This window comes from Pezoporus occidentalis, unplaced genomic scaffold (genome assembly GCF_034315485.1).
Source record: "Pezoporus occidentalis ecotype Australia unplaced genomic scaffold, CSIRO_AGI_Poc_V1 ctg114, whole genome shotgun sequence".
Lineage (NCBI taxonomy): Eukaryota > Metazoa > Chordata > Aves > Psittaciformes > Psittacidae > Pezoporus > Pezoporus occidentalis.
In genome coordinates this window covers 63487-91390 of record NW_026912929.1, presented here as the reverse complement: position 1 = coordinate 91390, position 27904 = coordinate 63487, and the positions used below count along the sequence as shown (strand labels likewise).

Below are 27904 nucleotides of genomic sequence, written 5' to 3'. Positions count from 1 at the left end.
GCCTGAGATTCAACATCTGTGTGAAATTTGATATTCTAATACAAAGGCAAAAGGGGTAGTTAATGGGAGAAAGTTAGTCCTGGGTTTTGCTTCCCCGATGTTACGAGCAGGTACAGAAACAGTGAGGCTGTGTATTAAATCTCTCCAGTAATAGCGCTGAATATGCTTTGAGTCCAGCCTGCAAAATTCAGTTGTTGCAATCCTGTATGCACATCAACAGCCATTTTGCAGGATGGATACATCCCATACGTATTGTGGTCCTTTCTGCATTTCAGCCCTGCTGCCGGTTAGCCTTTATTAACCTAAAAATATTTAACCTTGCAGGACTCTAGTGAAAAGAGTGAAAACTAATCTCTTGTCAGCTAAACCACTGCATCAGGCATGTAGTTTACCCAGGAGAAAAAACTGCCCATATCTGTATGCCTAAATATATATATACATATATACATATATATATACACACACATACACACACACACAAAGGGCATGTACAGAGCAGATGCATTAGTGGAAAACTATGGCCATTTTCCTGCCTCAGTCCCCAGGTGGGGATGTTGGCACTTCTTCAGCTGCAGACATCAGGTCTGTACACACCATTTACCTTGTGCACACAAATCCCCCTCGGCATCTGTACTTCCATACCCTTCAGTAAATAACAAAGCCTACGTCCAAAAACCATTTTGCATGTATATCTAGAATTGTAATTGCTTCCTGAGTCACACTGACATTTTAATGGACTGGTAATGTTGTGAAGCAAGCATATTTGAGCCTCTGTGAGTGGGCCAGGGAGGACAACAGGAAATCTTACTGCAGCCCAAACTTTATTCGACTGAAATCTCCACTGGTCATGTAAAATGGTGCAGGCTTTAACTTTCACTTCTAAAATGAAGGTGGATTCAACAGATACTGCATATTGCAAGGATCCAGGGCTCTTTTGGACATCTAGGCATTACACCTGAGGGGATGGTGAAGAGTTCAAAGGGCAAGAAGAGAGTCTCCATCTTGAAGCTGACTGCAGGAATGATGTGCTGTAGAGTATGCTGTGAGCCAAGTCTGACTCATGGGTGGTTCTTGGAGGCATCTTCATTAGGGCCAGCAGCCTGTCTCCTGATAGAGAAAGTCAAAGTGGAACCCCTGAATTAGAAAGTGGCACATCTCATGTTGCAGAGTGAGTGACCCCTGATCTGTACTGAGCAGTGATCTTCCCAAATCTCTCCTCCTGAGCTCAGCAGAAATGATGCCAGACAAATACCATCGCAGCAGACACAATTAGTCTCTTATCCTGCCATTGCAGGGCACAATATGGGTCAGGAACCCTGACCTCAGCACACACGCACAGGCAGACAAATACACAAGATTCCTCCAAAACGCTGCAAATGAGTTTTAGAACTGGCAAGGTGTAGAGTATGCATTGCAAATACTGTATGAGTGGGGCTTGTTACAGGGAATTTTCCTGATGCCAAATATGCTAGGGTGTCTTCCCTCTCCTTTTATATGCAGATTATCTGAAGGCTATTTTGGCTCAGCATTCCCAATGCAAAAGCTGCCTGGCCAATACAGAGCTATTTTCCCATTGCTGATGGAGACAACAATGAATAAATAAAATAGGACAAAACCCCAGCCTACTGTAAGTGAGGGCAGGCTATTCTTTTGTAGCAGTGTGTCTTCAGGCTTTGATAAGAGCTTCAGAGGGTCTAACAGCCAGCTACCCCTTATTTGTGTGCTCCAGGCACTAAAGCGTTCCATTAGGAAAGTAATGACTTGATTGGTCCAGCAGAACTTTGAACATCATCCAAGAAATTCACAGTAGCAAAAAAGGCTCAGGCAGTCATTCCCTGCAAGTGTAAATAATCTGAAAGATGGAGTTCTGTTTTGTCTAACATGTAATAGTGGCTCCTAAATTAGATGTTTATTTTTTTGTTCTTGAGGATGTGCTGCCCACAAGATTTGTGAAAGTATAGAGTTTAACCAGCGAGCCTGACTTCATGGTAATCTGCATTTAGATATCTTTGGGTTAGGGACTTGAGTGCCAAGATGATTGGTTCTTTTTTATTTCCTAAGATATATTTTTCAGTCCAGTGCAAGATTGGATCCCAAGCTGCTCCAGAGGCTGGGGAACCAGCACATGTCTATTCATATCATATTCTTATTTATATCTTCAGATGCTGAAGAAAAATAAATCTGGGTCTTGGTGTTTCTAACAATTGTGGCCCGTTGTTATGAGGAAAATGCAAACCAGGAAACAGGGTCAACTTCCTTTGAACTGGGAGGTGTTGGGGCTGGTGGTTTTTTCAGTGCAGAACTCTCCTTTTAGGTACCTTAATTCACTAAATGCCTTGGAGTGGAGTAAAAATTACTTCAAAGGGCTTTATGTGCAACAATGGTGATTTTATGTACAACAGCTAAAGACAAAATAACTGTGAGCATGGTACACTATCAAGCAAATGATTGATCCTGTACTGACTGGGATCCTGAGGCAGTCAGAGTCACTCACACACAGTTTGATTTGTGTACTTCTAGTGAAGTCATTTAAAACAGACGGGCTGAAGGGAAGTAAATACGCCTAACTGTTGGTTCTTGGAGGTGATGTGTGAAACATTAGGCTGAGAAATCAACTTGCAGCATTTTTGTTTAGGAGCAGGCACTAAGAAAGAGATGGCAAGTGCAGCCTGCATTACTGGGAAGAAAAATGGGAGGAAAGAATGACAAAGTTTGAGGATTAGATGATCCTGAAGAACATGCAAAGGCTAATCAATTTTTGAAAACTAAATAGTAAGTACCAAGACATCAGGGACTTGAACTGCAAGGCTCTGACAGTCCCATCTGCTCAGTCCAGAATGAGTTCTAACTCCCTGCTCCAGAGAATCACGTTACCTCTGACTAGGGCAAATAACAGCTAACCCTTTAGATTATTATCACTACTACCACACCAACTGATACTGGGTTTGTGAGCTAACACAATGTTTCCACTCTTTCAGTTCAATAGCAGAGTGGGTGTATGGAAATGTCATCGTTCTGGCAATCAATCAATTTATTAAAGTCTCCACTGAAAGGGCAAACAGATTCTGTTACATTGAATGAATAGCAGCTCCAGCCAAGCCTGGGAACTAGATGGGAAACTGCTTTTGCTGCAGGCTTAAGAAAAGCCTTTTATTTTCGTTTCTGAGAGCAGTGGTGTAGTTCTGTGCCTTTCTTACCAGCATGTAGGTTTATAAAAGATGAGACTTGAGACTTGAATATGAGCATCTAGAAACTGTTCTCTTGACAAACTTGGTGATGTGAAACAGAGAGAAATGTTTGCCTGAGCTGAGATATGCTGTTGAGGAAGCCTTTGGTCCTAACTGGCTGTGAATAGGGTGTTGTACCTTGCGGGCAGTTTGGTGACTCTGTGGTCACTGTGGTTGCTTGTGACATCTGCCAGTGGGACCTGTGTCAACAGCCAGTGCACAGTGAAGCACAGTTTTTTACTGATGCGACTATTCCTAAGGCTATTCAAATATGCAAAAAAGGAGCAATTGATTCATTGTAACTTTTTGCACTATGATAGTATTGAAAAGCCTCAGCTAGGCAGTAATACCCCTGTAGTATGAAGGACTTTGACATAAAATTGGTAATGGTTTCTCTAGATTTCTGGAGTAATGCACTGGGCAACAGCTGAATATAAAGATGCAACAACAGTTGGGGTGGAAAAGGTAACTGTGGGACTGTGGCTTTCTACACAGACATGAACCCTCTGATCCTATTGCCATAAAGATTTTTGATCTCTTCTAAACTAAGGAGTGTCTGAACTAGCAGTAGTGTGAAAACAGACTGGCTGCTGCTCTTTCCTCTCAGTCTCCAACCCAGGTGCAATTCATACTTCCTCACTACTTTGAAAGCCAGCTCATAGTAACAATTAAATCTTATTTGAGAAAATTGCTTGTTGAGTATGCTGAAAAAGCCCTCCAGAAACCCTAAAGGAGTGTGTGCTGGGGCAAGAAGGATACTTTTCCACTGCAGAAGAAAATCATTAATCAAAATTATGCACCCAAAATTTCATCCTCAAATTGATGCAGATCTTTCTAATCTTTCTAACTTGAGACAATGAGAACTGGGACAGGGAAAGTGAAGAGTGTATGGTTACAGTGATTTTGATATTTCACAACTTAGAAGTGGCTTAGCTTTGCAAACCAATGCATTCCCTCAAGGGTTTAGTTTAGCTGTATCTCTTATTTTAATTTGAAATTCTAACTCCTCTTTTGGTGCTCTGACTTTTGTAATTAATGAAATCGTGAGCATATGCAAAACACTCATGAGATCCCTCTGCTCCAGTGGGATGGGCAGACAGGGAAACAAATCTCAGCAAAATAGGATTCAGTGAAAAATTCTGTTACAGGACTGATACATAAAATCCAAACAAATGCTTCTAAATAAAATTGATGACTGGCAGAAATAGAAGAACTTGCTCAGGTATAGGAGTGCTATTACTGGTATCTTTTCTCTGGTAAATTAATCAGCTGATGCAAACCTAATGATTAAGTATGATGAAACCAGACCAAATTTCCCTCATGCCTCAACACTTTAATTCCAGGACTGCCAGGCCATGCTCCAGGTAATGACACTTATTTTCTGTAGTAAACACATTGCTGCTCAGAGTGTCTGAGTTTCCCAACAGGAGGGCAGGGAGTAGTCGCATTTTTGAATCAAGCCAGGAAAAATCTATGTTTTCATTCCCTGGTAGCTTGAGCCAACTCCGGAGCACTGAGGCAGATAAATTTAGCAGTCAAGCAGAGGTTTTCCCTGACTAATCTATGAGCTGCGATTTTTATGAAGATTCTTTCTATTAGGGATTACCAACAGTTTGGAGTCCATCCAGCTGGAGTCCAACACTTGCATCCATAACAGTTTTAAAACAGAAAAATTTAGCACAGATATAAACCAGAACCCCTGTGCCATGTTAATGCTGTCAACTTGGAAAAGAGCGCCAAAATGACATTTCCTGTTCCTTTCAAATGTTTTCTACAGGCAGAAAATAGAATTATTGTAAAAATGTATAAATTACTCATTTACACATATAGCCTCAGAGGCAAATTCACCACACAGGGTTTTACTAGAGGAAAGAGGAAATGGCAGAGTAAGTGCTGAAGGCACTGGGAAAGTCCTGAAGCATCCCTTTCCTGGCTCAGTAGCAGCATAGGCAAGGCACCCTGAGAGTACCGTGCTACAGCAGCCGGGAGTGTGTGCAGCCAGATTTGGATCTATATTGAGGATTTTTCAGGCCATCTTAGTAAGCCGGTTTTATCTCCTAGGGGTATACGAGAAATGCTAGGATAGAAGGCAAAGGAGAGGCCTTTCCTAGACACCTCCACTAAATACTGTGCACTGTACACACACTCTAGTTTAGCCCTGAATTTACATGCTGTCCATAATGTACCAAAGTACAAATGCACTTGGAAATGGAAAATGAAATACATTAAGCATATTTTAATCAGATGTATCTAATGAAGATGCAGAGTGGCTAATACTCTCTGTGCATGGTAATTTCATGTGTGTATATTTCTTTCTGTTTTGATTCAGAAGCTGGCAGATGGTTTTCTCCTTGGTTTTTTTTCCTCGATGATACTTTTGGAAATCCAGAAGGACTTTGCCCAGGGGAGAGTGAATAACTACAACTATGGCTTTGCTGGTGTCAATGTACAGTAGTGTCAAATAATGCAACACATTACTTTTCTCCCCATCAGCATTCCTGCCCACTGCTAGGGATTGAGGTGTCCTCCAAAGAATAACTGGGGGGTACTTTTTGCCTTCTCAGGGTATTTCTTTCCAAGCAGCAGTAGGCATGCTTTGTGTGGTGCATGTTATTTCCTACTGCTTGCAGCTAACAGCCGAGAAAGATATTGAGAGCAAGGCTACCTAAGCTGTGTACCAGTCTCCAGGGAAAGCAGTGGCAGTTCTGTTAAAGGGACACAAAGTCTTCTGCGACAAAGCCACCAGGAGGTTTATACCATGCAAGAGCTCTCTGTCAGGAACAACAAGTGATTCTTGATGTGTGCTCCTTCATGAGTTTCTGACACCAGAGTCTGTATTTTGCCCATGGTGACCACTTGTGTCAGAGTGAGGATATCCAGGACACACTTGATATTACTGATACTGCATTATCAGAAAAAAGAAGCTTAAAGGAAGCAAACAGAATCAATTCAAACCAAATCCCCATGCTTCATAGCTCTGCTCCTGTCTTTCTGAAGATGGTGGGTTCATCCCTGTTTATCACCATCTCCTCTGCACTAGGCTTATTCTGCATCTTACATGAGTCTCAGAAGCCCAGCAAGCCCTGCTGGCCAACACTCTTCTGTGAATGACAAACACTAGATTTGAGGATCTGTAGCAAGAGCATATTAGTGGCAGATGTATTCCTTTGCAATGGTTCACATTAAGACATTCCTCCTCAAACTCATCTTAGCCCCTTCAATGCTTTTATCTCTTCTAAATTGCAGCTAACCAGAAGGGCAATTAGGTTTCAGTGATTAAAGTTGTTTCCTTACCATACATAACAGCTGGAGCATCTCCACATATCTGGGGAAAGAGACAAACCTTTATTAATTACTGTCAAACCACTGCTGAAGGGTGGATTGCACAGCTTCAGCTTTAGGAGAACAACAGGTAGGTTTGTAACAGTTCACTCACGCTTTTTCGGAAGACATCAGCTCCTGGGCAATGAGGTAAGCTCTGGACTGGCCTTCTTTCTGTCAACAGCAAAAACCAGAGACAGTTAGAGATGTCTCGTTCCAAGAAGCAAAGCAGTGTTAGAGAGCACTTTGAACTGACATATTCCTTCAGTAAAAATAGCAACCAGGCTTTTATTCTTTGTTGTTCAGTGTCTGGCATCCTGGAGTCCTTTCCATGACAGGGTGTTTCCACAATTCAGATTCTAGCAATATAGTACGATATACCAGCTGCTCAGGCAGACATCGAGTTTGAAAACCATGTTCTTATTGAAGGAGGAGAGAAATTTTCTGATGATTTTTACAGGTCCAGAATTTATCAGAGAGGCAGAAAGTGCTTAGCTTTGAACAGGTTAGCTTCATGGCTGTTGAGGCACATACCATGTGTTTAGTACTCTTAGCTACATGGAAAAGGGAGTTCTTGGTCATATTCCAAACTGTTCTCACTGCTGTGAGATATGTGGAAGCAAATGGCACAAAGGGCTTTATTACATGCTGCACAAAACGTCTAAGCTAAATGGCCATAGATATTTCCAGAGAGCAAAGAGTTCTGTACTCCAGCAGACAGCGTTGTTTGAAATCTCAGAGGCATCCACTTCATTGGTAGGCATCTTGGAAGACACAGAAAACTGTGACAGAAGCAAAGTGTAGGGCTCTAAGGTGTGAGCATCTAATTAGAGTATTTTGCTCCTATTTCATGACTCAACCTTATGTTAAGAAATGACCAAAGCATGGAAATATTTACTGAAAAGAATCTGCTGGGAAAAGTTTGACTTACTTAGCAGTGTTTAAGTAAGGAACTAAAAGAGTGGTCTAGTAGTAGTAAAGAAAAGCAGCCCTCAAGTGACCTGAAGTGGACTCAGGGGAGATGAGCTCAACAGCAAGAGTGCATGACATTGTTTGCCAGACCAGGTATGCTGGAAACCTATTGCTTACAGATCCTGCTTCTGAAAGCCTACTCAGAAGAGACTGGGACTTGCTGAGATATGGTGCAGTCCCTTGGTATAAGTCAGGTGGGAAGTTTGTGGCTATATTTCTTCCACAAATTCTGCATAAGGGGGCTGGAGGGGTCAGAGAACATGAAGCTTGATTGGAAGCCCTCATAAAAAGTATTGATAGGACCCCAACCCTAAATTTACATAGCAGATCTGAGCAATAGAAAATGTCTAAGCCAGTTCAAGATGAATGCATTATAGACTTTTTACTCTCTGTCCTGCCTTCTCATTAGCATTCCCTGGGGATGCAGGTGTTGTGGCACACAATATAGTATCTGAGTTGCTCAAAGTCCCATTACATCATCCTGGTGAATACCTTTTGTATCTACAGAGGGATCAATTTCTGGATTTCAGGAGGTTTTTTCCCTTTTCAAAGTTTATGGTTCATTCTGCCTGCAATACGCTGAAAAAAATGTAGGAAAGAGTGAAACATTTCCTGAAGTGCTGGAAGCTGAAATACTGTCATGTGAATACTTGGACTGTAAAAACTCCAGTAGCAAGGTCAGCTGAGACATAAAGCAATTTCATTGCCCAACATCCATAAATTAAGAGGAATATGTGACAGAAGTTACATTTGAAAGATTCTTCCAGTTTTAGTAACTTTAGGTATTCATACAAAAGTGAGGAACTGAAGCACCAACAGGTGGATTGACCCCTGCTTATTTCAGAGGAACTAAGTACCAGCCAAAACATGTTGCAAAGAGATGTCAGTATTGACTGCACACATGAGCAAAGGAAGGGTCTCTGTTCCTGTGAGGAGGCTAAAGGTCCCTTGCTGCTTTGTGAGTTTTCATGCTGGGGGTGATAGACCCCCAAGGAGGATTACAATCCAATCAGTAGTGAATACAAGTGAAAAAGTTCTTGAACACCAGTGATGATGAGCTAAATCAATGAGGCTTCATGCATAGAAAACAAGCAGGGTCACAGTGACTTTTGTTTCATCTTTATTCTATTTCTGTTTACTTTTACTGGGAGGCAAATGAAGACTGCGAGGGTCAAACAAAATACAGAAAATGGACTATTAATCAGTCTCAGATGTCTAATCCATCTCTCCTTTAGAACCAGGAGTCTGAGAGTATGTTCCCTAGTGCTTTGTGTCTTTTAGCTAATGGGTGCCAAAAAGCATGCTTTGAATCCCTTACTTTTGGAGAATGACACTACAGTTCAATAGAATGCACTAGAAAGATGTTTTCCTTAGTTTCATTTTCTTTCTGGGAGCAAATACTTGATTGCCCCCTTCCCCCTGGTTCCACTTGTGAGCCCTCTTGAAGATGGTAATGATGTGCTTCTCCTGGTTGTCCCAGCTGCTGCAGGAACACACTAAAGGCACCAAGTTCTATTCTCTCCCATTTCCTCTATGCAGACAAAGCAGATCAGATGAAAATGAAAGGGGGTGTGTATCTTTTGGGGTCACCTGGCCCAATGCTGGTGCCCAACTCGTCCTCTCTGGACAAGCACTGCCAGGAAGCAGAGAGCATTTCCCCCAGGAAGCCAGGCCTATTTTCCTTTTGCATACACACATTGTCACACTCTGCAATTCCTCCTGTGATTAACATGTCTTAGCCAAGAGCCGGAGCACAGGGACCCCGGTGTCACACGGCCTGTCTAGGGCGAGTTTGAGACAGTGTCTCTAGGCGTTGCCTGTCTTGTGTTACTTAATTGCTGTTTGTTTAACCAGGAAATGAACTCCGAGATTGACGACAGTGTCCGGAGACAGACTTCTGGGAATAGGGGATAGAGGGGGTGCCAGGCCCTCAAGCACCAGGTTTCTGAAATAAAGTCCAAGTGATTACTGTAACACTGCCAAGCTTTTTAGTCACCCTTGCTCCCTGCAGCCTGCGCCCAGCCCTGCAGCGCAGTCCCTTTCCAGCTCCCACTTCAGAAGCTGCACTCCAGTCCTCACTGAATGCCTCTGCTTAGCAGATGGAGGCCATGCAGCCATGTGGGGACCCTTGGCTTTCAGCTTCACTGAGTCTCCTCATCCCACAGTATATTGTATATGCTTGCGATATACAATATGAAATTGCCATATATAACTGAAGTATCTCCCTGTTCTCTCAGCGCTGAAGAATATGATGGTGCCAGCAAGGCTGCAAACACAAAGCACTTTAACCAGGTTAGCAGCTTGCTACAGCTCAGGTGATCAGCATAACTTGTAAAGCAAAGATAATACTGTGCAATCATCTCTCCATTGGCTGACAAAACTAAGCCCTACAGCCCTCCTCCAAACAGATACCAAGTATACTGATGGAAAACTGAGACCTGAAGATGACTTGTGACTTGCTTATAGTTTCTCCTCCAACAGCTCATGATTCCCAATGTTTAATGAAGAACACCACCATCAGAAAGATTTTGTTTAGAACAATAAAGACCAAAAGTCCTGCAGCTGTTTACAGAGCACATATGTGAGCACAGCTGAAGTACTAGTCTTAAGAAGTTCAAACTGAGAACCTTTAGGTTCCATGTCCCTTTTGTGCCTTCTGATAGAACAAGCATACTGGCTGAGAAGGCGCAAGTAGTGAGCAGTGGAGAAAGATGGCTAATGGCCCATGTTGAGTGTGCTGATGTGGCACTGAACTAGTGCAGGATTCCCTCTCTGTGTGGTAGTGATCCCATTAATGTAGGGCTGACATCACCATACTGAGTCATTCATATGCTCTGGCTTTGTCCTGAGCAATGCCAAGGCATCTGATGTAGGCCCTACCAGGCTGTGCTTTGATTAGATGGTACTTTGATGGTGCCAGGCACTCCCCTCTGAGCCCAGCTGTTTGCAGGACCTTGATCAGAACCAGATTGGCTTCCTGATCCAGCTTTAAAAACTGTGGGCCTGGGGCAAATCTGTTTGCATGGGGCTGGAACAGAGTTTGTATGGACTAACAGCAGCACAAGTAGGTCACAGAACACTTCACTGAAACTGGAGTATTAGTAATGTGCAAGCCACTCATCTGGAGCACTTAGGGAGTAACCTGAGTTTTGCATTTCAGAAGCAGGGTAACTGATCAAGACAGCAGCTCCATTCTTGTGCGTGCCACTCTCTTGCCATGCTGACATGGACAAACTGCATCTCTCTTAGCCTTTTCCTATGCGTGTGTCTTATTTCACAGATTCCTCAGGGCAGACGCATTGTAGCTGGATGGTACCCAGCACAAGAGCACTAGTGTCCTAGGGGCTACAGCAGTTTCCAAGCTTCAGCCTCTGAGCTGAGTGACTTCATAATGCCCCTTTTGTAATTATTATGAACTATGTAGCAGCTCACAGTGATGTCACAGCAGTGCCAACAGCAAACTGAGGCATTACAAGAACAAGTGACATTTTCAGGCTGGCTCTGCGAATCAGCAAGAGAGAAGATGTTCACATCTCCTGTCTCCCAGGCTGTATAAATCAAGAGCTGTCTCTTGAAATACGTCTGAATCAGGTGCTTCCTCAAGGCACACAAATCTGTCATTCCCAGCTCCAGCACATTTCTTGTGTGTGTGCGTGTATTTTAATATGTAAAGGTTAAAGGTTTGCAAAACAGAATGATTAATGGAGTCTGGAAACCGAGCCCACCCACTGGAAGTGGATAAGGAGCAGCAAAGGCAGCTGATGTACTGCTGCCATGAGTCAGTAGCTGCCCTGCTTGTGGTGAGATTTTTTGTGGATTGGCTTCATGTTCCCTGTTCTGTGCACAGGTCCCCTCCATCTGCCATACTGGGTTGTTGCCCCCCTTTTTGTCCACTGCCTGTTAGTTTGTTATCTGGGAGAAGGGTGAAGCATCCCACCTCGCATGCTGCCTTCTCACAAGTGCAACATTAGGGATCCTTTCTGTATGAAGTTCCCCTTCATGCCAGTCTGGATAGGATTAGCTATGTTAGACCTATGTCCTAAATGACTAGCCAGAACGCTTTGAGTTTTCAGTGGCAAAACCCCAGCCACATCTGGTCTGAATTCTGGTCTGAATATTTTATGCCATTTTGCTCTGGTTCCATGCTATTTGCCTCGCTACAGACTTTCACATTTTGCCACCAGCTAAGGTCACATCTCTCGTATACTGTCTGCATCCAGTCCCTTGTAATACAGTGCTGGGTTTAGGCTAAACTCTACTTTCAGAGCTCATATACAGTTAACTGGCAGACAGAACCGTGTTCTGAATGAAAGAAATGTCTTTATCTTCCAGCTATGGCTGTATTACTTGTCCTAGGATTTGTATTAATTTGTCCTAGAATTTGTATTAATTAATTCCCGAGTGCTTTATAGACTATAATTCTTACAGGTACTCACCCAGATTAATCACATATTTTATTTTTTTTTAATATATTCTGAGATACACTTCAGTTCTTCAGCTCAAACTCCATCCTGTGTTTACAGTCCCATTTAAGAGAGTGTTTTTAATTGTTCCTCTGCCTACTGGCTTAATGTAGGGTTAGCTATATACCATTGCTAGGTTAACAGAGTTCATAAAATAGCTGATGCTACAACACCGCATTTACCCAGACGCTACTTTCTCCTTCCAAAGGTACCCTGTAAAGGAAGACTCAGGCTTTTATCACTGTGGTGCAAACTGTGCAATGATCACAGTCTAAATGCCTTCCATTGGCTATTAGGTTTAATTTTAAGACTGTTGTTTTGTTTGATCAGCATACCTTTAGCATGTGTGTGACACAGTCTGAATCAAGCAGTGTGATGGAAATGGCTCTTGAAGCGTGGCCCAAGACAACACATTGTATAGTGTTGTTACAGGACTGTCTGGATGGCTTTCTGCAAGATGCTGGAAAAAATGAATTCTTAACTTGGTGGACGGGTTACTGCCCTTACTCATCCCCACGGAGTCCCAAAACCTGTGCTTCGTCTCCATGTACACTTACTTCAGAAAATTTTCACACCACCATGGGGCCTCTGCTGCATCTCCCTTATGTGGTTTGTCCCACAGGTGTTTGTCCTTCCTATTTCCCCAGGTGGAGCTATCAATGTAGTGGTAGGAAGGCAAATGCATTGCTGGTACTATCATCTCAGTGAATCCCTTGAAAGGCTTGATTTTTCCACAATGAACCTAAAGGCTAGCACCTAGCTTTCTGCCTTGCCTGCAAGTTTGATCTCTAACCTGCATCAGATAGGTTTTGATCTTCTCTGGATCCAGCATAAAATTCACACCTCCCTGCTGGGTGCTTCTCTTCTGCTAGATGGGGGGTTAGGTGTGATAAAAGAATTGTCTTGGGGCTGCCTTCAGTTTTGTAACAATTGGAGATTGAAGCAGGTTAGTAACAAAAGGGATCAACTGGCCAGAAGTCCTAAAAATTGTCTACAAGAAAAGAACTGTCTGAAGACTCTTGCTTGAAGATTCTGACAAGAAAGTGAGAGGCACAAGCTATGTGCCTCTGACGTGTAGCTGATGATCCAGCATATGCAGCATCTTCCTCAAAATACTGCGGCAATTCAAAAACTCAGATCATAACCAGCAATAGGTGAAACCTACCAGCATGTGTTGAATTTAGTCCATTTCAAACCATGGAGATGAGCTTCTCAAAAGTAGACTTTATATTGTCTACTTCTGATCTTCCTTTTAAAACTGGAAATTCTGCTACAAAAACTAAGTTCTGCCAAAGGGAACTCACTTTGAAGTTGGTGTCTAGTCAAATCTGAGCTATTAAGCTCATTTCCCCTTTAATTCCTTTAATGCTCATTAGCTGGGTGAGTCCAAGATGGATTTATCTGGTTTAGTAGTAAAAAACAATCACAGAGTTCAGGTTTGAATCCAGCTCAAAGATGAAAGGAAGAATCTGGGGCTCTACATCCTGGACTTTGAGCATTTGTCTAGTGAGTGAAGGCTGAGAGCTTAGAGATAAAGTCCTTGGTTTATTTGAGACAAGGTTTTTGTTTCTAACTGGAATCCCTAATTCTTTTTTTTTTTGTTGTTTTGGTTTTGTTGTTTTGTTTTGTTGTTTTGTTTTGTTTGTTTGTTTTTGTTGTTGTTTTGGTTTTTGTTTGTTTACCTCTCTGCAGGCAGCTCAAATGCCATCAGATAACCTTGAGAGCCCAGTACAGAAAAGCCATGGGTCACCTTCTGATCAGCTGGAAAGGATTTAATTAAATGAACATATATAAAAGACACATGAATGAGAAATGGCTCAGGAGCTCTTCTAAATTAGCTTAGCAGGAGTTAAAAAAAGAGTGAATCTCCATCAGCAGTGTAAAAAACATTGTTTTTTTATAGTATAACCAAGTAGAATCACAGCGGTTAAGAAAACCTACAGCATTCCCTGCATCTGAGTTCTCTGGGCTGTTATCATATGTCAGCAGGCTGAAGAGAAGGAAATGAAGTGCTTATTTAACCAGAAAGAATTTTCACTGTTAGTCTTATACAGGAGAACCAAAAGCAGCAGGTGACTTCTGATGACAAATGCCCAGCTTCTCCGTAGGCCGAGGCACTCCCAGTGGAATAAGGGCAGAAATGCAAAACCCACCTCCTGTTTTACATTTTTATACCTGCTCCATTCCAAATAGGTTTTTAGGAATAAAAATTCCTGTGACACAGTAGAGATGAAAGCCCTTCTTTGTCTGATCTTTAAAATAATGCCTATAATGTAAAAAACACCTCAGCGTATATTATTGACTATGACTTGAATTGTTCACAGAACAGAGGTTCCAGCAGGCCCTGACAATCTCTCCACACTCGTATGAATCTGGTCCCCATGGGGCAGGGATTCAAAGTTGACGAGCTGTTGAAACAATAACAGGAAATGTGTGTACAAAGCTATTTTTTAAATTATATTTACATATTAAAATGAGCCTTAAAAAGAAACAGGGGATTTCTGCTGCAAGCTGCAAGCCTTGTGATTCTCCAGCAAGCAGGCTAGAAGAAAGCAGCTGAGAAAAAAACAAAGCACGCTGGAGTTCATGGCGTACATGGAATTCATTGATGACAGCAAAAGGCAGCAGGTAGAATCCAGCCCAATGCAAATGAAAATCATATATCTGAACACAGGGAGGAGATTTTATCATCTAGGCTGTTTCATGCCATTATTTAAACTAAGTTTCCATTATTTAAACTAAACTAAATGGAAACTAAGTTTCTATTGTTTAAATTAGAAATCAAACCCATAAACCCCCAGAAGGTTCTGGGTTTTTTTGTGGATGTTTGTCTCTTGATAAAATCCAAATTCAGCTCTTAGTAGGCCAGCCTCCAACAGTTGTTTTAACAAGATTAGCTCATTTCAAAATCCATGGTACTATTTTTGGCATCCAGACCAACATGCCTTTCAGTTCTCCCCAAGTGACAGTGCTTCTGAATTCCATGTTGTATGGCCATTCTGTGTTGTCCTGAGGATTTTGCTGCAAGGGATACATCACTTCATCAGGAAACTGGACAATTTATTTGTGCTTTGTTATTTTAGAGACAGGTTTTGACAGGGCAGCTGATGTTCCCTTGGAACCCAGAAGATTTGCATAAGACAATAAAAGAAGGCAGGAGCAGTAGGGTAGGAAAACCGTTGTGGGCTGCATGGCACCTTGAAAGATTCCTGTGTCACTGTCCTGTGGTTGGCATGAGTGAAAGACAAAAGTTAAATCTATTGAATCCTTCACGTCAGAACCCTGCACTGAATGTTTTCCCCCTTTGTCTGTCCAAAGTGATGCTTATCCTAGTGAAGCTACAAGAACAAAGATGCACAAAGGTGTCTCAGTGCCGCTTCTCATCTCTAGGTCTCTTCTTGGTTCCACATACAAGTACAGATCCCTGACTTGGCTTACTAAGCAAATGGCTTATGCACAGAATCATAGAATCCCAGACTGGTTTGTATTGGAAGGGAACTTAAAACTCCTCCAGTTCCAACCCCTGCCACGGGCAGGGACACCTTCCACTAGAGCAGCTTGCTCCAAGCCCCTGTGTCCAGCTTGGCCTTGACCACTGCCAGGGATGGGGCAGGACAGCTTCTCTGAGCACCCTGTGCCAGCACCTGAGCACCCTCACAGGGAAGAGCTTCTGCCTAAGAGCTCATCTCAGTCTCCCCTCTGGCAGGTTAAAGCCATTCCCCTTGGCCTGTCCCTGCAGGCCCTTGTCCAAAGCCCTCTCCAGGTTTCCTGTAGTCCTCTTAGGCGCTGGGAGCTGCTCTAAGGTCTCCCTGGAGCCTTCTTTTCTCCAGGCTGAACAAGCCCAGCTCTCTCAGCCTGTCATCCAGGGCTGAAATTATTGCTCCTCCAACATCTTTCTAGTCTGTAGCTAGAGCGCAGTAGATTGCAGAGTAGCTAATCTTCCTACAGCCAGAATTTATAATAGGCAGGTCAGATAATGTCTACTTTCTGGCCTGCCTTTCAGCAGGGTAAATAGCCACATACACTAATTCATCAGCCATCTTGAAAATACAGCCTGCACTCATGTTTTAAGACAGCTCCCCAGGAGCTTGTGGAAGTCTGGTCCTGTGTACTGTGATCCTTGCTGACAGTTATCTCAGGAAACAAAACCCAACCAACTAACCAGACCTGTCTGATTCTCTATCAGGCATGTACAGATATTTGGTCTGTGTTTGTCTGAAGAGCGGGAGGGATACCTCCAGCTAGACTCTGAAGCACATCCTTGTTGTCAAAGTGCTGCTGCCTTCTGCAGCATAGCTGCACCGCATGGTTACCCCAGCACAACAGAACAATTAAAATGCATGAGATGCAATAAGGGAGACATTTCGAAAACCATCATTTCCTAGTGGTGTGAGTAAAACCCTACAAAAAAGGCACTAAAATTGGTTTTAGCAATTGAATTTACTTCCAAGTGCATAGTGATTGTGCGCATTTCCCTTCTGAACTCAAGTCACAATTTTGTTGTCACTTTTCCACTGGCATCACAAGTAAGAGATGCTAAGAAACCTGACCAGCTTGGATAACACACAGGTGTATGCTCCATAAATGCTAATAGTTTGTCAGCTAATAGAACTGAAAAAAGAAAAATTAACAGGGAATATCAGAAATTTAAAGACTTTTATCTTTCAAAACCAGTGTGAAAACAAACAACCAAAAAAAATATGACTCTTAGAGGAAAAAGAAAGATAAGAAATGCTTGTGACTGTTTCATTTGTTTCATGTCAGCAAGGAGATCAAACCACAGTCTTTTCCACTGGTACCAGAGGCAGCTCAGCACCCTGCAGGGTAGACCTAAAAGTGACATGACAAGGAAATCAAAGGAAACTATTCTCCCTCAGATGAGAGAACAGCAATTTCATTTGCCCTTCACTGTCATTCCATTTGCAGTTTCTTTTTGTGTTCTCAAGAGTTGCTGTCCTGGTGAGGGGAAGCTTCTACTTCACTCTCTCTATACCTGCCCCTAAATAAAGCTTCACATTCTGGAAATGCTGAAGAGATCCAATCTGTCTAGAAGCAATATACTTACACTCCTCCTTGACAGAGTTGACTCTTATGTAACCACTGAGTTTGGTTTTGGAGGGCTATCTGCACAGACTTTTGAAGGCTCTGACATGTCTGTGATCAGACACAAGCCATCTACAATCAGGAAGCTACAGCTGTGCTGTGCTGACACTGAGAGACCAGGCCAAAATGAATGCCAGAGAGATGTGTAGGAAATCAGCATTTGCTGTTTTCCTTTGCAACCTTCATTCCTGGGGATCAAATTGGAAGACTTCAGAAGAACATGCCCATCTGTATCATGCATACCAAACAGGCTATGCACTGGATGCTTGTACTCAGAGACACGGATTGTTAGGCTCATACTAGGTTTTACGAACATGTACACAAAATCTCTGAAAAACAAAGATAAACTTGTGCCTAAAACTACTTCATGCCATTTCTTTAATAACTTAATTGTTAGTCTGCTTACTGAAGGTTAAAATAGCCTTGTTTGGTCTTAGGCTGTTGTCATATTTCTGTGTTTTTCTCCATTATTTGTTTAAGAGGTGTTTTACTCGTCAGAAGTCAGTAAAATAAACCCAAACATGAGTGCATATTCCCATGATGAGAGAATTTTGAGATGGCTGAGACCTATTAAATTATTTATTCAATTTTTTAGCCAATGCAGAACTGGTCCCTTTAATGTATTTGTCATTATTTCATTCAATGTAGTTTTAAAATTCTCAAGATTGCAGCTAACTCCAAGTGAGATGTTTTCCTGACATTCAAGTCAGGTCTTCCCTGCTGGCTACATTGCCTCCATTGTCCATCTTAGGTCTGCAGTTCTTTGGCTTTACCACATGCTGTAGGGCTAAATTGCTGCTAGAGCACTGGGGAGTATGGTGGCCACAAAGATCTGATGGCTCTGACATTTCTAAATAAGCACCAGGGAAAGAGCAGAGAGACCTGAGAATCCAGGTTCTTCTGCAGAATGTTTCTCCCTCTCCAGGTTTCATGCATTCCCCATTTTCTGCTCTTTTACCTTGTTGATGAGGCTGGGATCACCAGGGCTGCTCTCCTCATCTTCTGAACTCTTCTGTTCCTCATCTGATGTGACGACCTCCATCGATATGACAGAGAGTGGGCACACCTTGTAGGGCTCAGTGTAGGCACTGCAGAGACAAAGAACAAACTGGTTCACTGGTGTTATTCCCAGACACTTGCTGTTGCTCAGAAATAAGAAATGCACAACTGCCCAGAGGTAACCAGTCAGGGGACAGGGAATCCCTGCAGAACTGCTAGGCATAGATAGATAGCAAGATTTCTCAAGCTTGGTTGTTGGTTTTTTTTTGCTACCAGGTTCAACAGCAACCATTTAGGTAGGTAGAAGGATCTGAAAGGAGCAGTGGTGGTGGGAATTTAACTGAACTTGTTCAAGCTTCTCTAAAGGATTAATATTCTGGCTTAGTCAGGAAAAAAAGCCCAAAGAACTGCTTTGTTTCTCCCTAGTCAGCCCCTCAAAATGGATGTAATAAAATCATACTAATGTCTCAGTGCTCATTAAAAATGAAATACAGATACTGTAACAATTGGTTACAAACAATATGATTTCTTTAGTTCTCATTTCCTTTGAAACATTATTAATTTGCTTTCGCAGCTCTGCCTCATGTAATCTCCCACTTGGGGACCCCAGATGTGAACAAATAACAAAGCTTCAAAGCCAGTGCTAGAGAGACAGGAGGCTGGGCAAAAATGGGTTAAGGTAAGTGGGAAGGCAATGAAGACAGAGACTCCCAGGGCCACTGAGCAGACTCTCATTTGCTTTTGGAAATGAAAGGGAAAAGGAAAGAAAAAGGGAAAGGGAGAGGGAGAGGGAAAGAAGAGGAGGGGAGAGGGAAAGAAGAGGAGTGGAGAGGAAAGAAGGAAAGGAAAGGGAAAGGAGAAAGGGAGAAGGAGAGAGGGAGAAGGAGAGAGGGAGAAGGAGGAAGGAGAGAGGGGAGGGAGCTCCCTAAGTATGTGTATTCACCCCAAGCTGCAGACAGGGCTCTGTGTCTCCCCTGTAGGTGCAGCCTGCAGCCTTTGTTTCATGGCACCAGTGCTTCCCTCCTGCAGAGTGAGGAGCTCTCACAGGCTGGCAAGTGCATTTGGTGTGGCCAGGTGGAGGGCTGGGGAGCACCACTGCTCCTCACCATTGCATCTCTTGGTCGTTATTCCTGGCTGCAGGTTTTCAGTATGGGCAGCATGACAGCACTTCCAAAAGCCTGCATGGCCACAACAGCAAAGGGGCCTCAGCACAAGTGAAAGCAAGAACAAGGCAGACACAGGAGCAGCTCAGGATGCTTATTAATAGTTTAGCCAGTCTTTCTCATTACACAGCCTTTCTGCAGTGTGTAATTGTTTGCCACACCAGATGTGAAATTAAATTAATTTCACCCCCTCCTTATCTCTCTCTCTGGTAAATGATTGCATTCTGTTAATGTAAGAGCACATTATAATTTGGGAAGAACTTCTCTGTATATAAGAGCAATAATCATTGTGAATGGCATTATTAAAGACTCATAGAGTAGCAAAAACCTGCAATATTGCTGAACTGATGCATGGGCTTCATTTATAGTAGTCCTGCAGTCCAGTGGCACTGCCTTGTGTTTAAAGAGAAGTCCCAAAATGTTCTGGGTCTCATTTACACATGGGATGGGCACAGACATGTTTGTGCCATCCACTCCAATCTTGCCCTTCTCCAGCCACTCCAGCAGCACTCAGGTCTTTACTTCTGGGTCTGTTCCATATTGTCACAGAGCTCCTGGGCAGAACACCTTTCCTGATACCCAGCATGTTTTACTCCAATGAATTCACATCCTTTCATCCATTTTATATGTCTTCACTCTTGTGGTCCCCATACATTCCTAGCTCCTGAAGACTTGAACTGTTCCCAGGAACTGGTCACCAGGTGACAGTGCCCTAGACAGCTCTGTTTTCACTAATCCCACTGCCAGGTGCCTGGAGGAAATCCACAAGGATGCAGGGATAGGTGGCAGTGATGACTTCTGAGGCACAACAGGTTTTGGTAAATTTTATGAAAGGACAATAGAGAAAGTAATTGTAATGCAGGGCAAGGTCTTATCCACAGAGCAAACTTTTCAGGTATGCCCAAACAATTACCATCACCACACATTAAGTCTTTTATCTTAGTACAAGCTGCCATGCACCCTGTGAAAATCACCTGGACTTGTTTTGGCACTTTCCAAGAGATTATATAGATTGCTTTTGATGTTGGTAAACTGCCACTATTGGAGAAATCATCCAACTAGGTATTTGAGAACAGAAAAATAAACTGATTTATTAAGATAATAGAGTCACCAATAAGATGACATCATGACAAATGCATTACCTTAAACTATACCAATAAGGCTGAGATTTTCTATAAAATTAACCGTTGTAGTTATATAGACTATAGTTCAAAATTAAATAAATATGCATATATAATCTCTCTATATAGCAATATAGGAGTCATAAATAATTCAAAACCTTGTGTTTCTTTATTCTGCTAATTGATATTTTTCTTTAGTTCTTTAAAAGTCCTGCTAAATACACTTTCTGCAAGGAATAAACTTCAATGCAATGGAAGATGCTCATAAAAGTGCGGGTGTGGAGAATAAGGGCAGAAATAGTCCCAGAGTTGGCAGTACCTGAATGGACATGGAAATCCTCAGCTAATTCTCTTCCCTATAGCAAGAATATGGCTGAATGAGAGCAGATTGCAGATTCATTATCTGCTGCTCCTCCAGCAATTGTCTGTAATCATTTCAAGAGTTAGCTAGCACCACAAAGGAAGCAATGGGCCTTCTGGGACAGTCTAACCTTAAACGGACTGAATAAATGCAGGATGACAACTGCAACTCTTTTATTTAGCATCAGTTACATTATAATTAGCAGAACTGCTGATAGGTATGGAGTAGGGAGAAACTGCATAGATGCACTCTACTAATTACCTTCACTGTGAACATGTATTGGTACATCCAGAAAAGGTGTTCTGGCATATACAGACTCTCTGGTTATTCTGCTTCTATAGTGATGTTTGCATTTGACCTCAAAGGAAAAGGATGTTTTAGAGAGGATGAAGCCATCAAGGAGAGAGAAGCTGAGCTGACCACTGTAATAGCACTAGCTATTTTTTGTTAATTTTGTTGATTTTTTGTTAATAAAATCAAGACACAAGTCTCTACTACGTATGATCCTTCCATAGCACAGGTTTGGACAAGTGTGATGAGCACAGGTGGTCTGTGCATGGGAAGTGAGGGAGCACTGTGGAGATACAAAGCAGGTGTGAGAGCTCATAGAACAGGACTCACAGACTGGCAAATACTGTATTTTATCTAGCTTGAATGTGCAGTTCTCAAAGAGATACTTGCCCTTCTTTTAATTCCACACCTATCCTTCAAATGACCTAGCAAATTCTGCCCCTTTCCTCGGTAGTGATCACATGAGTTCTTTAGGATTTTTTATTCAGTCAGCATTAGTGAGATGTAAGAATTTAACTGGGGGATTTAACAGTGGCAAAAATACCTAGCCAAGGTTACTATAATAAAGGTCTAGGAAGACCATGTATTTTTATTCACATAAGGACGCTTGCCTGTATGCTCATTGCTTGGCCACACACACAGGTGATATCTTCTCTCTTCCCTTAGTGCCACCAACTGCCTCAAAAGAAAAAAAAACAACGACAAAAAAAAACCCAAAACAACTCAGTTGCTGGAGATCTGGAAATCCAGACCTAAGGTCTGTCACTTCCACTGCGTGAGACAAGTCCTCTGCACCAATAAGGATCAGATTACCTGCGGTTTGTTCAATGAATCTGAACATGAAGTGATCCATCCTAAAGAAAGGCTTATAAATCTCACCTGCCTTTTGCCTCATGGCCTGTGCGCCAGCAGTGATCATGAGGGGAGAGGAGTGCTCTTTCCTGTAGGGTGTTTGTATTAATGTATCCCTGGAACTCTCAGTTATGCTCTATGATAATGTGGAGTACCCATCCATTCCATCAAGTGGCTCTTTATACAGCTGAAATGCAGCTGGTTAGGTTGCTAAGTTGCGCTGGCAATGTCCCTTCAAATGCCAGTGGAGTATAGAAGGTATGATCGTGTGTGTTGTAACAGACTTACAACGTATTTCTGCCATGCAGCTGAATCTATTTAGACAGCGTAACTGTGCTAGAATTTTGTTGGTTAGTCAAGGGCAATTCAGCACCTTCCTGAAGCAGCAAGTAGTTGTGTAGGGTTCAGATATGCACTTTTAGTGCCACAGGGGTTCCCACTAGGTCAGTCATATGGGAGGGAGCAGGGCAGTGGGAGACTCCTGTGACTGAGCCCATCTCCAGGGCAAAACAGGTGTGATGTGGACATCCAGATTCCCACATCCCAGCTCCTGAGCACTTCCTTCAGGGACGGGGGACTTCTAAAATTTCAGTATAACAAAGTGCACTTTCTGGAGAAAAAGACTGTGTGGCTTATTGGTAATCACAAGAGTGTAACACACCATCACCAGCCAGCTGGAGTAAGCTTCCTTGGAGGACATTGTTTTCGTTTGGAGGTAGGTTTCAGTGCTTCAATACTTTCAGTGTAAAGAGCAGTGTGAACAAGCATTTATGGAGCCTATGCTGTGTTCATATTCAAACCGAACATAATTTGTCTCCTAAGGTATATACAGCATAAAAGATGATCCAAGCTAATAACACTCAAGAGGTCAGGCAAAGGATACATTGCTGAATGACTTCCAGAAACAGAGCCCAGAGTGTGCTCAGGTTTTATAACCACTGTGGCAGTAATCAGTAAATGACAACTGGATTATCTCCCTGCCACCTCCACTTTGGTGGGAGTACCAGGGAGGCAAGTGCTGGGACAGAGAAAGAGAGAACATTTAACACTGTCTTTAATAGGATCTGGGGAGGAGAACAGAAAAAAAAAAAGAAAAAAAAAAAAAAGGACAGAACCTGTCTCTTTCTAGAGATCCTGATAATTCTTTTCTTTGCATCTGATGCAAACTGCAAATGAGATTGTTGTGGTTTAAGCCCAGCCAGCAAGCCAGAACCACACAGCTGATGGCTCACATCCCCACCTTCCTCCCCCCGCTTCCAGAGGGATGGGGGGGAGAATTGAAAGAATGTAATTCCCATGGGTTGAGATAAGAACAGTCCAGTAACTAAGGTATAACACAAACCACTACTGCTACCACCAATAGTAATAATGATAAGGGAAATGACAAGGGGAGAGAATACAACCACTCACCACCTGCCGACTGATACCCAGCCCGACCCAAGCAGTGATCTCGCCCTTCCGGGTAACTGCCCCCAGTTTATATACCGGGCATGACGTGCTGTGGTATGGAATACCCTTTTGGTTAGTTTGGGTCAGGTGTCCTGTCTCTGCTTCCTTCTGGCTTCCCCTGCTCCCTGGCAGAGCATGAGACTCACAAAGTCCTTGATCAGAGTAAACATTACTTAGCAACAACTAAAACCACTGGTGTTATCAACACTGTTCTGCAGGCAGAAAGTCAAAAACACAGCACTGCACGAGGTACTAAGAAGGAGAAAAATGACTGCTACTGCTGACCCCAGGATAGAGATAATGCAACTTAACTACCACCACATACTTGAAGGGCCAAAGAGCCCCCTGATTTAATTTCTGGAAATTTCTTATGGTTTCAAAAGTGCCTGCAAGTAAAGATCAAAGCAGTATTTGATCCAAACTGTCACCACAAGATGAAGAAAGCAGTAGAAGAGGCTAGAAACCACATCCTTGGTCCCATTCCTACAGTGGAACAACTACTATTAAAAGCTGGTGTTACCAGTAATTATCAACACATGGCTCAGCATATTCACTGCTTTCACACAGTGGCAAAAGGAAGTAAGTGAACTCTCTGGGTTTCTTGGCACTTCTGCACTCCCTTCTGTGGGGATATAAAGGCTTTTTCCTTAGGATGTTTCATCCGTTCATTAGTGGAACCACAGATCTAGATTGCTGAAAGACAATTCTTTCAGTTCTTTGCTAGACAGAGGCAGTGGGGTTGAGTTCAGTTAGGTCTAGATCCACCAAAGCTCTGAAACAAATGTCAGTTTTAACCCTAAATACTTTTCTGTCTGTACTGGTGATTGTCTTGGCAATTATTTGACCTGAGTCAGCGACAAAGGTTTGTAGGAACTACATACAAAGGTTCCAGTAGTTTTTCTTTCTCTGTGGGGTTTGTCCTCGACAAGTACAACCTCCCTGAAGCCATCTGAGTGATGATGAGATCAACACAGAATTGGATATGCTTATTTTACAGATGACTAGTAAACTGCTGCTACAACTTTCCTGTCCACAGACCCCGGCCTGTGCCCATTCCAATCCCTGTGTCATAGGTATCTTAGCTCCTAAGTGGATATAGGGTACTGAGTGCAAAGGGGAGACCAGAATCTAACCTGAACACGGCTGGGTTATGCAAAGCCCACGTACATAAAATCCCCTCCATCCAGAGGGGAAGGAGAAAAAAACACACACAGCCCTCCAAAAACCCCTCTATTATTGAACCAAATGGATTGAATGCATCTTTTTTCTACATGCAATATCCCCATCCCTGGCTTTCTTTCAAGTCACATGGCCAGCAGAGTGTTCAAGTTCTGTCTTTCTCAGACAGTGACATTTTTATTGCAAAAAATTAAAATCACATGAACTCAGTGCAATGATGGTAACTGGGAGAGGCAGGGGGGTGCTGAACGACCTGGTTTTATTAAAACTGATTATTTATTTCTTGCATCTATTTGTAAATCAGGGTGGTTTTTTTTAGTCTTTCTGCAAAAGAAAGGCTCATTACTAAAGGAAATTAAAGTCCAAATGCATTTAAAGCCGATAAAGGAAATGCCTGTTAGTGCAGCATGTGTTTAGCCAGCCAGTTCCCTCCTACAGCAGATCATCAAGAGGAATATCACAGCTGAAGTCTGAAAAAGGCATGAAAGGCGTGATGTCTGCTAGTAACATACATAGCCTGACAAGGCAAAGTAACACAGGGATAATCACGTTTCACACTTCAAGGCAAAGCTGTTGGGCTGCCAAGGCCAGAAAGTTCTTCCTCATACCACAAACGTTTCAATCTGAATTTTGCTCTTTCTTGCACTGGTGTGGTGCAGGATATAGTAGAGGGTATGGGGAGTTTTGGTCGGGTGCAGAAGGCTTGTGCTCAGTTCTCAACAGCTTTGGAGACAAAACTCTCCCACCTTCAACCACTGCTCCTGGAGGTGCTCACAGAGCAATGGAGCTGGGGCAGGTCTTGCTCTGGAAGGGCAGGCAGGAAGTGAGGACCAGGCAAGGGTTTGGGCTCCCTTTCAGGGAATGTCTTCTGGCCCAGCCTGGATCAGGATAAGCAGAGGAGGGATAAGAGAAAGCCTGACAGTGAATTTTTACCAGCCATGTCCCAGGTGTGCCGAGATGGATAGGCTGCTCTGGCTTGAGGCTCCTGCACAAACCTGTGCAGCCAGTCCATGTTTCAGGCTCAGCCACATGTACTCCGGGTGCAGGATTCCCCTCCCCAGCCCTGTGGCTTAGAACCACTAGAAAAACAAAGCAACACTAAAAGCTGGACATGCCAGAAAACACAACACAGCAGACTCAGGCCTTGGACAAGTGACACCCCTCTCCATGACCTGTGGCAGCCTCAGCTTGTGCTCAGCCTGGTGCTCCAGCCCTTGTCCTGCATTTCCTGTAAACAGGGAACACTTCCTCCCCAGAGATGACCTGGCAATGAACTAGCAAGGGCTGACGCTTGGCTGGACCGCACCCAGTGCCCCACCATGCCAGAAGGTACAATGGGGCAGCTGATAATACATAATAGGTTATTAAAGGTAGCTCCTGCCCTTTATAGACTCCTTTGAGCACATTATTTATATCGCATGTCAGCCACCACAGAGCTTTTACTTTCATTAAATCATTAGCTTCACAGGCACCTAGGACGTTGTTATCCAAAAGCACCAGCAGAGGTTTTCCTTAAGCAACGAGTACAGCTCTTCTTATGCTTCTGTTTTTCTTCTTTCCCTTGCTAAATCACAGCCCTGTTGTTCTCCAGTATACTACTGGTCCCCATCTCTGGCAAACTTTTGCTATGCTGAATCCTTCCAATGCTTGGAAACCTGAACTGAGAAGGGCAAAAAAGACCCAAGTGCTTGGCACTGACAAAAGTCTCTGTTTTGTGCTGTGAAACTCTTCTTCCTTCCCAGACCGTGCAGGCCATACATCTCCGTCATGTTGGAACTTGCCATATTGCACATCTGTCAAGGGACAGAAGATAGCAAAGAAAATATCTACCAATTATCAGGATGGGTTTCAAGTGATTTGCTGAGCAACCCCTATTCACAACACAAATGGCCTCTGACAGTGAAACCACCCAGCACTTTTGCCCTATTCTCCTCTATAAAATATTTTGCCCTATTCTCCTCTATAAAATATTATAGTGACAGTCTGAGTTTGGATATGGTGGTGAAAAACTGGAAGGAATTTACCCTGACTTTAGTGGAGTCACTTGATATTTATACTTATGATCTTTGAGCAGAATAAGACCCTCTGATTTCACTCTGACCCCCCTGAAAGACTTATTCCTCTCATAAATCAGTGACAGAATAAGCCAGGACATAGGACTGCATTAATAAGGAGAAGATCTCTCCTGTAAGAAGTGATCTTCAACTAGTCCTCTCAGTGTGAGAAGTACACCTTTGTGGGGAGACCACAATCTGGGATGCAAAGCTGAAGCCCTTGCCCTACTGCAAATTCTTTATCATTATCTTCAGCATGTTTCTTAACAACTTTGTGCTTTGGCTGTCATTTCTGTAACAGAAATGGTTAATACCAGAGCAAGGTCATGTTTAAAAAGCAGGTAAGACTGAGGGCTTTGGACACTGTGGTCTGCACAAATCACTTGCAGGAGTTTTGCAAATGGAGCTAGGCAGAACAAAGGCATGTTTCTGATGCAGTGTGGGCTCTCCTGGTGATACCTAGTGTTGGCGGAATGCTTCTGCTGTCCTACAACCATAATAAAGTTTTAAATAGGTAAAAACCTGGGTCTAGATGTGTTTCATGGCTGCACAAGGAGGTTATTGACTACGCTAAGAACCACAGAACTAGAATATTTTGGCAAGTCCTGTTCCTTAGTGTCTTTAGATTTGTACAATATAGCAGCCGCTCCGTACTTTTGCACATATGGTACAGCTGGGACTGCACTACTGATTCTGGAATCTAGTCTGGACTGAGATGTGATTAGGTGTCAGTTAGGCAAATGTGATGCTTACAGCAGCAAATGGATCCAACTCATTATAATCCTTTCAGAAGATCCAGCTTAACATGATTCTTGATTGCTAATAGAAGTGAAAACTTAAAGGAAACGCCAGCTTGGAAATGGTGTCAGTGTAATGCAAACACAAAACTGAACTTGAATTAATAATAATTTGCTGCAGCCAGATTTTTTAGTGATCTACTTATTAATGGAAATCTGAATTCTTGGCACCCAGTTCCAAAAGACGGAAGAACTGGTGGAAGACAGAGGGCTTGGCTTTGTGGTGGGAAACATTCTTGGACTTTTTTCTAAGCTGTTCAGAGTTGTGTCAGGAAAGACACAACTTTAGATAACAGAGAAAATGGTACTTCCAAAGCAGGTAATGCCAGTTTTCAGTTTTTCTTTTCTTTCCTTTCTTCTAAAGAAGCATATTTTAGTCTTAAATTAGGAGAAGAAGCAGGAACACACCACCAATACCTGACAAAGTCTGAATCTGCTGGGATACTCTGACAACCTATGAATTTCTTGCAAGCAATGCCATGCTTAGAAATGAAGTTACAAACACTTTGCATGATAATGAGTCCAGATAAGAGAATTATCTCTAAGCATTGT

General features: G+C 42.8%; 1 protein-coding gene across 3 annotated transcripts in view; it reads right to left on the bottom strand.

The window, feature by feature from the left end:
• The window catches only part of FGD5 (FYVE, RhoGEF and PH domain containing 5), a 91762-nt gene that overhangs the window by 39083 nt on the left and 24775 nt on the right, over positions 1-27904 (bottom strand). For all 3 annotated transcript variants that reach the window (XM_062635915.1, XM_062635925.1, XM_062635936.1), the window contains exons 3-5: positions 18045-18174; positions 6664-6722; positions 6522-6552 (exon numbers count right to left, since the gene is read on the bottom strand). In XM_062635915.1, the coding sequence (XP_062491899.1) occupies positions 6522-6552; positions 6664-6722; positions 18045-18174 (220 nt within the window). The remainder of the gene's footprint in view (positions 1-6521; positions 6553-6663; positions 6723-18044; positions 18175-27904) is intronic.